Raw genomic sequence first — 12,890 nt, forward strand, 5'->3', positions numbered from 1 at the left:
GACGTTTTTAGGAACACATAAACTTTATTTTCATTAGGATAATATCTAGAGATGCCAATTCAGATAAGGTCGAGTTCGATGAGATCGAGTCAATTTTAAAATTGAGTCTTCTTAAATTATTGTATTCATACAAGGAGAGATTATATCGAATTTTCAAATTAGGGTCAGTCAAATTAGTTTTGATTTGACACCTACTAGTACTAGTACATTCGATGATGCGCACACACGTACACGCAAGTATATAAATACATCTCACAAAACAAAGCTAAATCAAAAAGAGGTAAATTGATCTGTCGAGAAGCTGGTGGAATACCCCTTACAAGAAACACCCAGAGTGTTAATTTTTCAGATCATAATCTGAAAACAAGAGAGAATTTCATACTAATCCAAAAAATTGAAGAGAAATTAAACATGGCTCAAAATCCTCAATTGTTTCCTAATGGTATGCCTGTCCCTTTTTATGCCGAATTGTTCGTCTTGGCTAGAGATGGTGTTGAATTTGAGATCGATAAAATCCCTGGGTTAGAACTTCTCCTTCTTTAATTTCTGTTTTATAATGTTTTTTTTTTTTTTTTTTTTTTTTTTTTTTTTTTTTTTTTTGGTATTCTGATGAATTTGAATTTGAATTTAAGGGTTAATTTGTTTAATTGAACGGGTGATTTGTGTATTTTAAGATTAGGAATTGGTTAATTGATACGAATTGTTGTGTTTGTGGTGTCGAATTGTGCATTTATTTTTTTCTATTTCAATTTTTGCTTAATTTCTTCTAAATTATGCGATTTTTTTTTTTTTTTTTTTTTTTTGTGTTATTGAATTGGATTTTTGGTTGGTTTTATAATTGCAGATATGTTATTGTTTAAAGAAAATTCGAGCTTATAAATTGCTTTTTTAAAAAAAAAAAAATTGGGGTGGAGCATCAAATTTGGATTATAGAGGACAAGAAGAGAATTGAGTAATTAAAGCAAGTATTTTGAAAATACCATAAGCAACATTTAACTATACTTTTGCTTTAATGTGTTACATAGTGAACCGCTGTAAATTTGATACAAGCAAGTTTATGGGAGATAATGAGAGAGAGAATCTTTGAAGAATAATGAAGGTGATAGTATATGAGAGCATAAGGGATAAGATGAAGTGTTAGTCGAAATCACTTAAGCTTTCGACTATGATTTTGGGGACGATTCTGAACATGTAGTTACCTCGGTTGTTTATATAATTTGTTAGTGAATTAGATTTTATAAATTTTCTTTCCCTACGGTTGCCATCTATGAACAAAATTCATGAAGGGTAGTGTGAATATGCTCTTGGAATTTCAAAATTCTCTTTACCTACATTTGTTGGATATGAACAAAGTTAATGTGAATGTTCTTTTGAGGTAGGACTTTAAGAGATGAAAGAAATGCTTTTAGTCATGATCAATAAGAAATTGCACATACGAGTGAAGCTTGAACTTGGCAGTGGTTGTTTGCAAGAGCAGTGTAAAATATCATGTATTTCTAAGTCCTTTAAGTACCGCTAATATTTGATGAACTCACTTTTAATATGATCAATTTTTTTTATTAGTAGTAGATCGGAATGTGCCATTATTCAAACTTTTATGTTTTAGCCTTTTAGGATGTATCCTTCACAAGAACTTATTGTTAGCTAAGTATATAGTAGAGTGTTGGGGTTTGTTATAAATTTCCTTCAAAGACTTTGTGGTCTTGTATCATTGTTAGCATTGTACAAACTACAAAGATTTTAGGTTAATACTTTGACTGCTGGAATCCTACTAGTAACCAAACCACGATGCTTGATCATGAGTTGTATCCTGTAATGTGCCTCATGCAAGTTTCTTGAGGTGTTAGCTCCACTAGCAATTTTTTTTTTCTTCACAATTCTGGAAGATGCGCTGCAGTAATACAATGTGCCATTAATTAATAGTGGTTTAAGTGACTAAGAAATTTGTAAATATGTATTACATTCAGCACCAACGAATAATTGGTAGAGCCAAATATTGAGGCACTCCATATTGCATGTGGGCAGGTTCATGACCAGGTGTTTGTGTAATTTAGTTGCTATACGTTGTTTCCTAGTACCGTCACGAGATTAAAAATTAAATTTGATCTTATATTTATGCCTTTAAATTTTGTTTTTGGAAATGTTAAGGTGTGTATGGTTATGGCTTTCATGTGTGCTGCACTGCTACTATATGGCTATATAAGGACCTCATCAATTATATAAAAAATGTATCCTTTTGGCTAGAAATATTATCAAAATTTTAATGCATCTTTTTTGCTTTATAAATGACATCTCCGTCTGGAATGAGTGATGAATGGAAGACACAACTGTTACAAGATTTTTTATTTTTTATTTTAAATCATGTTAAATCCTTGAACTTTAAAGTTATAGAAACGTGACAATTACTTTTAGATGGTGGGAGTATCATTTTTTTACCAAAATCTTCTTTGTACATGCACAAAAGGAAGACTAAGATGTAGATGGAATTATATTTTGAAGTTGAGTTGAATTACTTAAATAGGATTTGCTGAACTAGTTGATAAATAAAGATTATAGCTTTAGGGAGAAGTTCTGCAGCTTTAAAATTGCTGTCTCTTTTAGTTCTGCAATTATTACCTTGTCTTCAAGTTGATTAATATTATCCAATGCACTATTGTTTGTCTCACTTGTGTTTTACTGGTTTCTAGGAGCGGAAAAGTGAAAGCTAAGGGGACTATCTACTTGTCAAATGTGCGCATGGTATTTGTTGCAAGCAAGCCAGTTGGGAATTTTTATGCATTTGATATGCCTCTGGTATACGAACCTTCCCTTAGTGCATAGTTATGTGTTGTATTTTTCCTTTCTAGTTGATCCAAAAAAGCTAATCCATTAACTACTTTTTATTATGTGCTCAGCAATTGTTTATCGTTTTATTTTGTGTCTTTGTCATTCCAATTTTAAACCTTTTTTCGTCCTTCCCTACCTTCCTCTATTGATTTAGAGTTGTTTCTAGCGATTTTCTGGTGCCAAGTGTTTCTTTCTTGCCAACAGAAACTGTCTTATGCTAATAGTGTAGCATTTTATTTATTTATTTATTTTGGAATTGAAGAAGAATTCAACTATTTTTAATGAAAAGCTTCATCTGAAGTGGAAGTCACATACGTATATGTATTACTATTTTGTTTTTTGGGTATTTTGTATTCTGTATTTTGATGGCTTAACACTGTGGTGATCTATCTTGCCTTTCTGCAGTTGCATGTTCATAGTGAGAAATTCAACCAACCAATATTTCATTGCAACAACATTTCCGGACATGTGGAACCAGTGAGTTTTCAAAAATTTGCACAATTATCACACTTTTTAGAGTTTGAACAGTCCTTGTTTTCTGACACTTCTAACGCACAGGTTATACCTGAAAATGAGAACAGGGCTTTATACTCAACCCACTCATTCAAGATTTTGTTCAAGGAGGGCGGCTGTGGTACCTTTGTCCCATTGTTCTTTAACTTGATCAATTCCGTAAGGCGCTACAATCAGCACGTTGCACCTGCCCCTGAGCCTCGTATTGATCCTCTACGTGCAGCACAAACTCCTGTGGATGAAATGATGAGACATGCGTAAGTATCTTTTTAATGTTTTGAGTCTTCGAGATAATAGTCGACCTTAAGGTAGTTTACTAAACTAGAATTATATGTCTGCAGGTATGTTGATCCAAATGATCCTACAAAGATCTTTCTGCAGCAACCTACACCGGAGTCAAATCTGAGACGGCGTACCTACCATTCTCAAGGGGACACCACCATGTAGTACTAACTTGTTTCTTTTGTGGAAGGTCTACCAAGTAAAGAGAATAACAGTATGCTTTCAGTTCATATTCGTGATGACTAAGGTGCTCTCATGGATTGTTAATACCTCTTGTATTTTCATCATTTTATGGAGTTCAGGACCTTGTATTATACTAACATCGTTGGCTTTATAATGATAAATGTATTGTATATTACTGCAGTAAGATTTATGAGTTTTCGGGTTTTATATATATATTGATTATATTCTGAAGGTTGCAGTCATGTTATATGTATATGATGTTATCTACAGACAACTAATACATAAGTATGATTTTTCCTACTTATTGAAAATGCCACCAAATTACGATTGCTAGGCATTAACCCATGCCTACACATAACAAAAGCATGCACGACTGCATAAGGCAGAGGCTGTAAGGAGCGATCATATGAGGGATTATGAACCACTAATACATGTCTTCCTAGCTAGATGACACTTGACACTTTTCTTTGTCTTTTTTTTTTTTTTTTTTTGAGTTTTTCGTTGGTATTTATAACAAACCTTTTGATACCTTATTAGCTTATGCCAATAACTATCTTAAGTATCTTTAGAATACCAGTTAAATCAACAAAATATAATAGTAGTTAAAAATAAAGCTTTACAAGATTGATGATCATTTGTTCTTAATTAATGGCTAATAGCCCACCATGCTATGGAATAACTATTTAGTTAGAGAGTTTTGACCAATACATGAAATTAGTTTACAATGGAATCTATGGTGTTTTGAGTTTCCGGCTTAATTAAAGTAGTTAACCTTAATCTTGTTTTCCTTAGATTAGGTACAACATAGGTCTAATTCGTTTTTTACGTTTGATCGTAGTCTCTAATTAAACAATCTATATTGTGTTTATGATGAAGCTTTTAAACAGACAAATAACTCATTTGAGATATAAGGTTCAAATACATAACATTCCCTTTCGGGAGAAATTTTTACTAAATTTGAAAATATTACGACACTCTAAACTTAAAGTTTAAATAGACATGACAATAACTAGAGTAGTTTTTTTTGTTTTGTTTTCTCTACTTTATGACACTCGAAAATCAATCTTTCTCTTAAGGTGAGGATTTTCTCTAGAGGACTCTCTAAGAATTTAGAAAGACTTTATGAAACTCTCTTCAAGTTTGCCTTAAGGCATGTTCTCTTCAGATTAATTTTAGTTCAGTTCAGTTGCAACCAGTTCAGTTCAGTTCCTAATTTCATCCTCTCATAAATATTTCATTTCAATTCAATTCATTTCAGTTCAGTAAATCAGAAAAGGCCCTTACTCACCTTGCCTACAAATCCTTATGTAGAGGAACTAAAGTTATATACTCCGTAGGATTCCTATCTACAAAGTGAATAATGGATTGTTATTGTGGGCAGGGGCGAACACACGAAGGAATAGGGGTAGCGCCCTAAAAAAATAAGATTGTTAATAAAAGTGACCGATTGTTATAGACAACAGGAATCTTATGTGCCACCATATGGAATTAATGCCAAAATGTCACTGCTTTCTGTTTTAAACTAAAAGAACTCGGTTAACGCTCTACGGAGCATATAACAAAGGGTGTCTTAGGTTCTCTCTTTTGCTTCTATATGTGTGCATGATTAATTTTGTACTCATCCAAAGTATTGGAAAAATAACTGTTGAAATCAATAACAAACAAAAAGATTAGAACTTTCCTGAATTGAAGATCCCAAACTCATAGTCGCGCCGTGGAACAAAATCCACTGCCTTAGAAGCGAAATACGCCACCACCGGTACAAGTTTCCTAGTGACGCACGCCCCCCAAGTTTAACGCAACTCTTTCCGTAATCCGTGCACCCGAACTAGAAGAGTGGAATTGCTCAAGAACTGTTCAGATCTCAAAAGGTAGGTTTGTGTTTTCGGCTAGAAAAGTGAATGATCTCATGAAAAGGTAAGACTCGTATTTATATGAGTCCCGGAAAAAGGAAACACGCAAAGCAAACCGACCAAGGAAAAAGGCGGGCCCGATCGGGCGAGCTGCCGCCCGATCGGGCGCGAGATCAAGCTTTTCCAGACGTAGTGTCGCGCCCGGTCGGGCGATCTGAAATCCCTATCCCGGGCGAGCCATCGGGCGAAGCCGCCCTATCGGGCTCGTCAAAAACTCGAGTCCGCCGCTTGTTCGGGCGAAGCCCGCCTAATTGGGCGCGAGGGTTCTTGTAGAAAAACTCTGGTCCGTTGCCCGGTCGGGCGAAGCCCGCCCGATCGGGCGCGAGAGTTCCCTATTTTTCCTTGACCACCTCCGCCTGATCGGGCGAGAGCCGCCCGATCGGACGCGAGTCATCCGTTTGCATTACCTATTTCCAACAATCCCCCACTAATGCGAGCGGATCTTCAACATGAAATCTGAACAGTAAATGAAAGTCTTAGTACTTAAATGCTATTATCCAAAGGTTTGAACTAACACATTAGTGCACAAGGTTTTCAACACTTCCCTAGTGAGTATCCTAAGATTTGAACTCCTAGGAGCGAGGAAGGGACCTTGAAGGCACATACCTTGACTTTAGAGCTTAAGCAACTCCGTCAATCTTGGCCAACACTTGGGCTCTAATGAGTACTTCAGGAAAACAATACTCCAGTCTTCCCTTGAGAGAGGCCACCTCTCGTACTCACGTAGGTGTTCATCCTATGTGTTACTCACACACGTTCCCAGCAAATTCAAAGGTCTTTCCCTGCAGGCTTAAACATGTTTAAGCACCTTGCAAACCAAAGAATTACATGCAATGGAACTAGAACATTAAGAACATAAGTTCAACCCTTCAACTTTCGGTGTCATTATTTATCCTGTTTTAAGAGCTACTGGGACAAAGGCCTTAACTCTCTTAAGAACCTCCATCTACCCCTGCTCAGAAAATAACTAGACTAATGAAATTAAGAGATAAACACATCCTAGCAGAATCTAACTGGTAAAACTTACCACTCTTATAGAGTAATATATTCAAACACATGATACACATATAACAAATCCACATGATTCATTCCAATGAAACAAAATAACCAAAACAGGTTCCGGATTTATTAAAACCAATGTATCATGTCACATAGCTAGAATAACTACCATTCCAAGTCATTACAACAAAGGTCCTAAACCTATACCAGTTGATGACTCCACCACTAGTCTACGACTCAATCCCTTAGTAAAAGGGCCTGCGAGGTTTTTCTCTGTTCGAACATAGTCCAACGAAATAACCCCATTCACAATAAACTGCCTCACAGACTCGTGTCTGACTCTTATGTGCCTTTTCTTACCGTTGTAAACGCTATTTTTAGCAACACATATAGCGGCTTGTGAATCACAATGCATAGAGACAGGTGGTGACGGATTCCCCCACAAAGGAATATCAATAAGCAAATTTCTCAACCAACCTGCCTCTTGTGTAGCAAGATCCAATGCGATGAACTCTGCTTCCATAGTTAATCTAGCTATGCACGTCTGCTTACCAGACTTGCATGAAACTGCACCCCCACTAAGAGTAAACACATAGCCACTTGTAGAGCTTGTTTCATCACTATCCGTTACCCAATTTGCATCACAATACCCTTCAAGAACCAAAGGATGACCAACAAAATTCAATCCCCAAGACATGGTTCCACATAGATATCTGAGCACACGCCTCAAAGCAACCCAATGTTGCTCACTAGGACAATGAGTATAGCGACTAAGTCTACTAACAGCAAAAGCAATATCAGGGCGAGTGCAATTCATCAAAAACATCAGACTACCAAGCACCTTAGCATATTCAGTTTGAGACACACCGTCCCCCACATTTTTCTCCAAAGTTCCAGAAGGATCAAAAGGAGTTCTAAATGGAGGCAAATAAAAAACAATTAAAGTTCTTCAGAATTTTCTCCACATAATGAGACTGAGACAGAAAATACCCTTTCTTGGTTTTAGTAACTTTAACACCAAGGATCACATTTACCTCTCCCAAATCCTTCATCTCAAACTTTGAATTTAAATATTTCTTAGTTTCATTTATGACATACATGTTTGTGCCAAACAGGAGCATGTCGTCAACATACAGGCATAATATCACACATTGCGCACCAAACATCTTAGAGTACACACATGCATCACTACCATTGACAACAAAACCAAAACTAAGAATAGTTTTATGAAATTTTTCATACCATTGCTTCGGAGCTTGTTTCAAGCCATACAAGGATTTTTTTAGTCTGCACACCTTATTCTCCATCCCAGGAACTACAAAACCCGGAGGTTGCTCCATGTAGATCCCCTCCTCCAAATCGCCATTCAGGAAAGCTGTCTTAACATCCATTTGATGCACAATCAAGTTGTAAGATGATGCTAAGGCAAACAAAACACGAATAGTAGCAACTTTAGTCACCGGAGAATAAGTATAAAAATAATCAAGGCCAAATTTTTGAGTGAATCCTCTTATCACCAATCTAACTTTGAACCTTTCCACGGTGCCGTCGGTTCTCATCTTTCTCTTGAAAATCCACTTGCACCCAATAGCTCTGCTCCCTTTTGGCAGGTCCACAAGCTCCCAGGTTCCATTTGACATGATTGAGTCAAGCTCACTATTTACAGCTTCCTTCCAGAATGTTGCATCTACTGAACCCATAGCTTCTTCAAACGATTTCGGATCTTCATCTGTTAGGAAATCAGGTCCAAAGCTTGTCTCCACTCTTTGCCTTTTACTTCTCCTAGGTTGAATCTCACTTTCAATCCTAGGGGAAGTATTTTCTGGCTCTGCAGATGAAGAAACATCGTTAGAAACTAATATTTTCTTCAAAGGAAATACCTGTTCAAAGAACTCTGCATCACGAGATTCAGATATAGAGCGATCTTCCAGACTCATAAACCTGTATGCGGCACTATTCTCAGCGTAGCCAATGAATACTGTATCATAGGTCCTAGAACCTATAGTTGAGCGCTTGAACGATGGATAGCCCACCTTAGCTAGACACCCCCACACTTTCATGTGATTCAAGTTTAGAGCATAACCCTTCCATATTTCATATGGAGTCTTGTCTAACTTCTTGTGAGTTACTCTGTTCTGTACATAATTAGCTGATAGAACCGCTTCACCCCACAAATTGTCTGGCAACCCGGAACTTAGGAGCATTGCATTCATCATTTCCTTCAAGGTCCTATTTTTCCTCTCGGCCACACCATTTTGCTGCGGAGTATACGGGGCCGATACTTCGTGAATGATTCCCTCACTTTAACATAAGTCCTTGAGGAAACCGGAGCCATACTCTCCACCCCTATCTGAGCGAACTCTCTTTATTTTCCGTTCCAACTGATTTTCTACCTCTGCCTTATACACAAGAAACTTGGACTCAGCTTCATCCTTCATCCTTAAAAGATACACCTTTCTATATCTAGAATAATCATCGACGAAGGTGATATAGTAGCGTTTCCCGCCTCTACTTTCCAAGTTCTTAAAGTCTGCTAAATCTGAATGAATTAGCTCAAGTGGTGTGGTCTCTCTCTTCATGACAGATTTGTAGGGTTTCTTCACGAATTTAGACTCCGCACACACTTCACATTTTTCAAATCCATCTAATGACATATTTGGGAGCAAATTTAAACTTTTCATTTGTTTCAATTTAGTTGCACCAACATGACCCAACCTACTATGCCATAAATCAAAGGACTCAACAATATAAACAGAAGTAGAAATCTTATTCATTGAAGGAACAATTACAATCTCAAGAACAAATAGGCCCCCACTAAGGTAACCCTTTCCAACATACTCCCCATTACGGGTTAACACAAGTTTATTAGCATCAAAATCTAACTTAATTCCTACTTTGTTCAACAAAGAACCAGAAATTAAATTTCTACGAAGAGAAGGAACATACAACACATTGTGGAGAGCCAAGGTCTTCCCTATAGTCAGCTTCAGAACCACTTTGCCCTTTCCAAGTACCTTAGAGCTGCTTGAATTTCCCATGTAGACTTGTTCACCTTCCTTTGCATCTTCCATACTGACAAACAGGTCCTTGTTAGCACAGAAGTGCTTAGATGCGCCAGTGTCCACGATCCATTCACTGTTGTTCTCAACCAGGTTGACTTCAGAAACAACTGCAGCAATGACATCCTCATCCTCATTCTCAACCAGATGAGCATGACCCTTGGATCCTCCACTCGATTTTAGATTTTTCTTCTTCTTGTTTGTGCATTGAGAAGCAAAGAGCCCCACTTCACCACACGACCAACATTTGACAGACACTTTCTTCCCAATCTTTCCCTTAGCTTGGAGATTCCCTTCTTCTCAGAGCTCCCCTTCTTGGCACGATTATCACTTGTTTTCTTGTCAGAGTTAGCACCAGATTCAACAAGGTTAGCTTTGATTGCTAACACATTCTTAGGCTTAGAGGAAACATCCTTAAGCCTGTTGGCTTCCTCAATCTTCATGTGGCTCACAAGTTCTTCTAGGGTTAGATCCCTCTTTTTATGCTTAAGGTGATTTCTATAATCAGACCAAGAATCAGGTAATTTTTCAATCAAAACATTAGCCTGAAGGATTTCACACATCTTCATACTCTGAGCAAGAATTTCAGCAATATAATTTTCATACACATGGACTTGGTCCATAATAGGCTTTGTATCAACCAGTTTGAAATTCAACCAATTTCCAGTCACGTACTTCTTTTTCCCAGCATCATCAGCACCATATTTCTTCTCTAAAGACTCCCACATCTCTTTAGCAGATTTCATATTAACATACAAATCAAATATGTTGTTTTTCATGTTGTTCAAAAGATGACATCTAACGAATTTATTGTCACGATCAAATTTCTTGATTTCAGATTCATTAGCAATAATAGTAGTGATCCTTTGACTAGAACTAGATTCTTTATTCCCAGGAGCAGGAGTACTAGGAATTTCAATCATGGTATTGGTTTTCTCAATGGGTTTTGGAGCATCCCAAAACAAAACATAATCAATCTCTACTTGTTCAAAAGCAATCAACATCCTTTGTGACCATCTCTTATAATTAATTCCATCAAGAGACTCAACCTTAGACAGATCTAGGTATAGACGAGTTTGAGAATTTCTAGTCATGATATCACCAGAATAAATCAAATTATATTTCGCTTCTAAATTGTTGGAAAAATAACTGTTGAAATCAATAACAAACAAAAAGATTAGAACTTTCCTGGATTGAAGATCCCAAACTCACAGTCACGCCTTGGAACAAAATCCACTGCCTTAGAAGCGAAATACGCCACCACCGGTACAAGTTTCCTAGTGACGCACGCCCCCCAAGTTTTACGCAACTCTCTCCATAATCCGTGCACCCGAACTCGAAGAGTGAAATTGCTCAAGAACTGTTCAGATCTCAAAAGGTAGGTTTGTGTTTTCGGCTAGAAAAGTGAATGATCTCATGAAAAGGTAAGACTCGTATTTATATGGCTGAGCTATGGTAAAAGAATTCTGGGATTCGCCATGGAAGAATGTCAGGAGTAGGATGGAAGAGTTGGAGGAGTAATAGATTGGTTTGTGGCCTACGAGATGAACCATAGTCATGGGCTGGATGAAGTGTTTAGTGTCGAGTTGGAATAATGTGGGCTAGAAGAATGGGTGAGAAAGTTAAGGCTAATAAATGAATTATGAGAAAGGGTGCTGGGTGGGTCATAAAAAGAGAGTAAGGATAAGGGAGGTTGATATTTTGGGGCTGTAAAATGGGCCTGTTATTAATAAGCCCAGCTGTTTGACTTTCAAAATTGGATTCAAAATAAGTGGGCCTTGCCTCTAACATCCCTTCACCAATTTTAATTGGATTTGCCTGCTGACTCCCTACTTTTTGAGCTGAACGTGACCCCAGCAGTAGAGATGTCACCTTATTGTTACTAACCTTTTCATCCTTTTGTTCATTTACTATATTGCCCTCTGTAGACACCCATTTGTGTCTCCCAAAACCAAACCCAGTGATGAGTACCTTTCGCGTCGAATCATAATTGAATGAAGTGAAAGTGTGGAAAGTCTAGCGTTGCGGATAGATTTAATTTCTTTTCTTTTCTCTCTGTTTTTGAAAACTTATTTTAAGAAAGCAGCCAATCCAGTTTGGTTGGTCCATGATATGGGTCCAATAATAGTTTAGTTGGATGGGGCTTGCAAAGACCTTTCCAACGATATATTATAAGCCCAATTCCGATGAATATTGAGGAAGTTATGGCCAATTTACCAAACTGGGCCCGGTTTGAGCCTTATATGCGGCCCAATGATCTAGAGGAGGGCCTATTATTAATTATCATTCCTAAAGCTATTAGGATTGATTATAGTCTTTTAGAATACTCAAGAAGGTTCTTTTAAATCCTAATGGAGTTAGGATTGATAATTATGTTTTAAAGAGTTTGAAATTGAATAAAACTACTCCTTTTAAGAATCCTTGTTTTGTACGAAGGGGAATATATTCAGATTTTATTTTCGTGCTTCGTAATATTTATCCAAATTTTATATGGTTGGATATATCTTTAAATTATCTTTCCAATGATATATTATAATATTAAATCCGAGTTATAACGAAAAAGATATGAATGAGACATGAAACTTTATCCAAAACTGCTACCCTTCTACTATTTTGGCCATATCTTTTCATCTACAAAATATTTTATTTTGATTCTAATTGGTTAGAAAGTAGACTTTATGATATTTCCAAAGACATATTATTTGCCTTATTTGGACTTCCGGATAAAAAGATATGATAAAAACAAAAACGCGTTAAAAACAGGCTTGGCGCCTGACTCCAGGCATTGGGGCCTGGCGCCAGCCATTGGCACCTGGTGCTAGCCATTGGCGCCTGGCGCCAATGTCCAATTCTTGGCGCCAACCTCGTTTTGCGTGCGCCAGACTCTATTTTGTTAATTTTATCTTTTTGGCTGATTTTCTCTATAAATAACGTATTAAAACTCCGTTTTCGATAACCAGGTTTCATCAATTCTTATTTCAATTCACCAACTCTCATCAAGATTTTCTTGATTATTCTCTCTATCTTTCTTTTCTAAACTTTGTTTTATCATACAAAATTCCGCATTCATTAGATCTAGAAACACCTAGCCATATTCGAAGTTGCCTTCGCCCTA

The 12,890-nt window shown here is 37.0% G+C and overlaps 1 protein-coding gene across 1 annotated transcript; it reads left to right on the plus strand.

The window, feature by feature from the left end:
* Positions 1-252: 252 nt before the first annotated feature.
* On the plus strand, positions 253-4,046 carry LOC110727811 (UPF0664 stress-induced protein C29B12.11c-like). The gene is made up of 5 exons (XM_021907380.1): positions 253-521; positions 2,688-2,793; positions 3,232-3,303; positions 3,385-3,596; positions 3,681-4,046. Exons 1-5 carry the CDS (start codon positions 412-414, stop codon positions 3,784-3,786), a joined length of 606 nt encoding a protein of 201 aa, XP_021763072.1. The 5' UTR covers positions 253-411; the 3' UTR covers positions 3,787-4,046.
* Positions 4,047-12,890: the final 8,844 nt, after the last annotated feature.

The sequence above is a fragment of the Chenopodium quinoa genome, unplaced genomic scaffold (assembly GCF_001683475.1).
Source record: "Chenopodium quinoa cultivar QQ74 unplaced genomic scaffold, ASM168347v1, whole genome shotgun sequence".
NCBI lineage: Eukaryota > Viridiplantae > Streptophyta > Magnoliopsida > Caryophyllales > Amaranthaceae > Chenopodium > Chenopodium quinoa.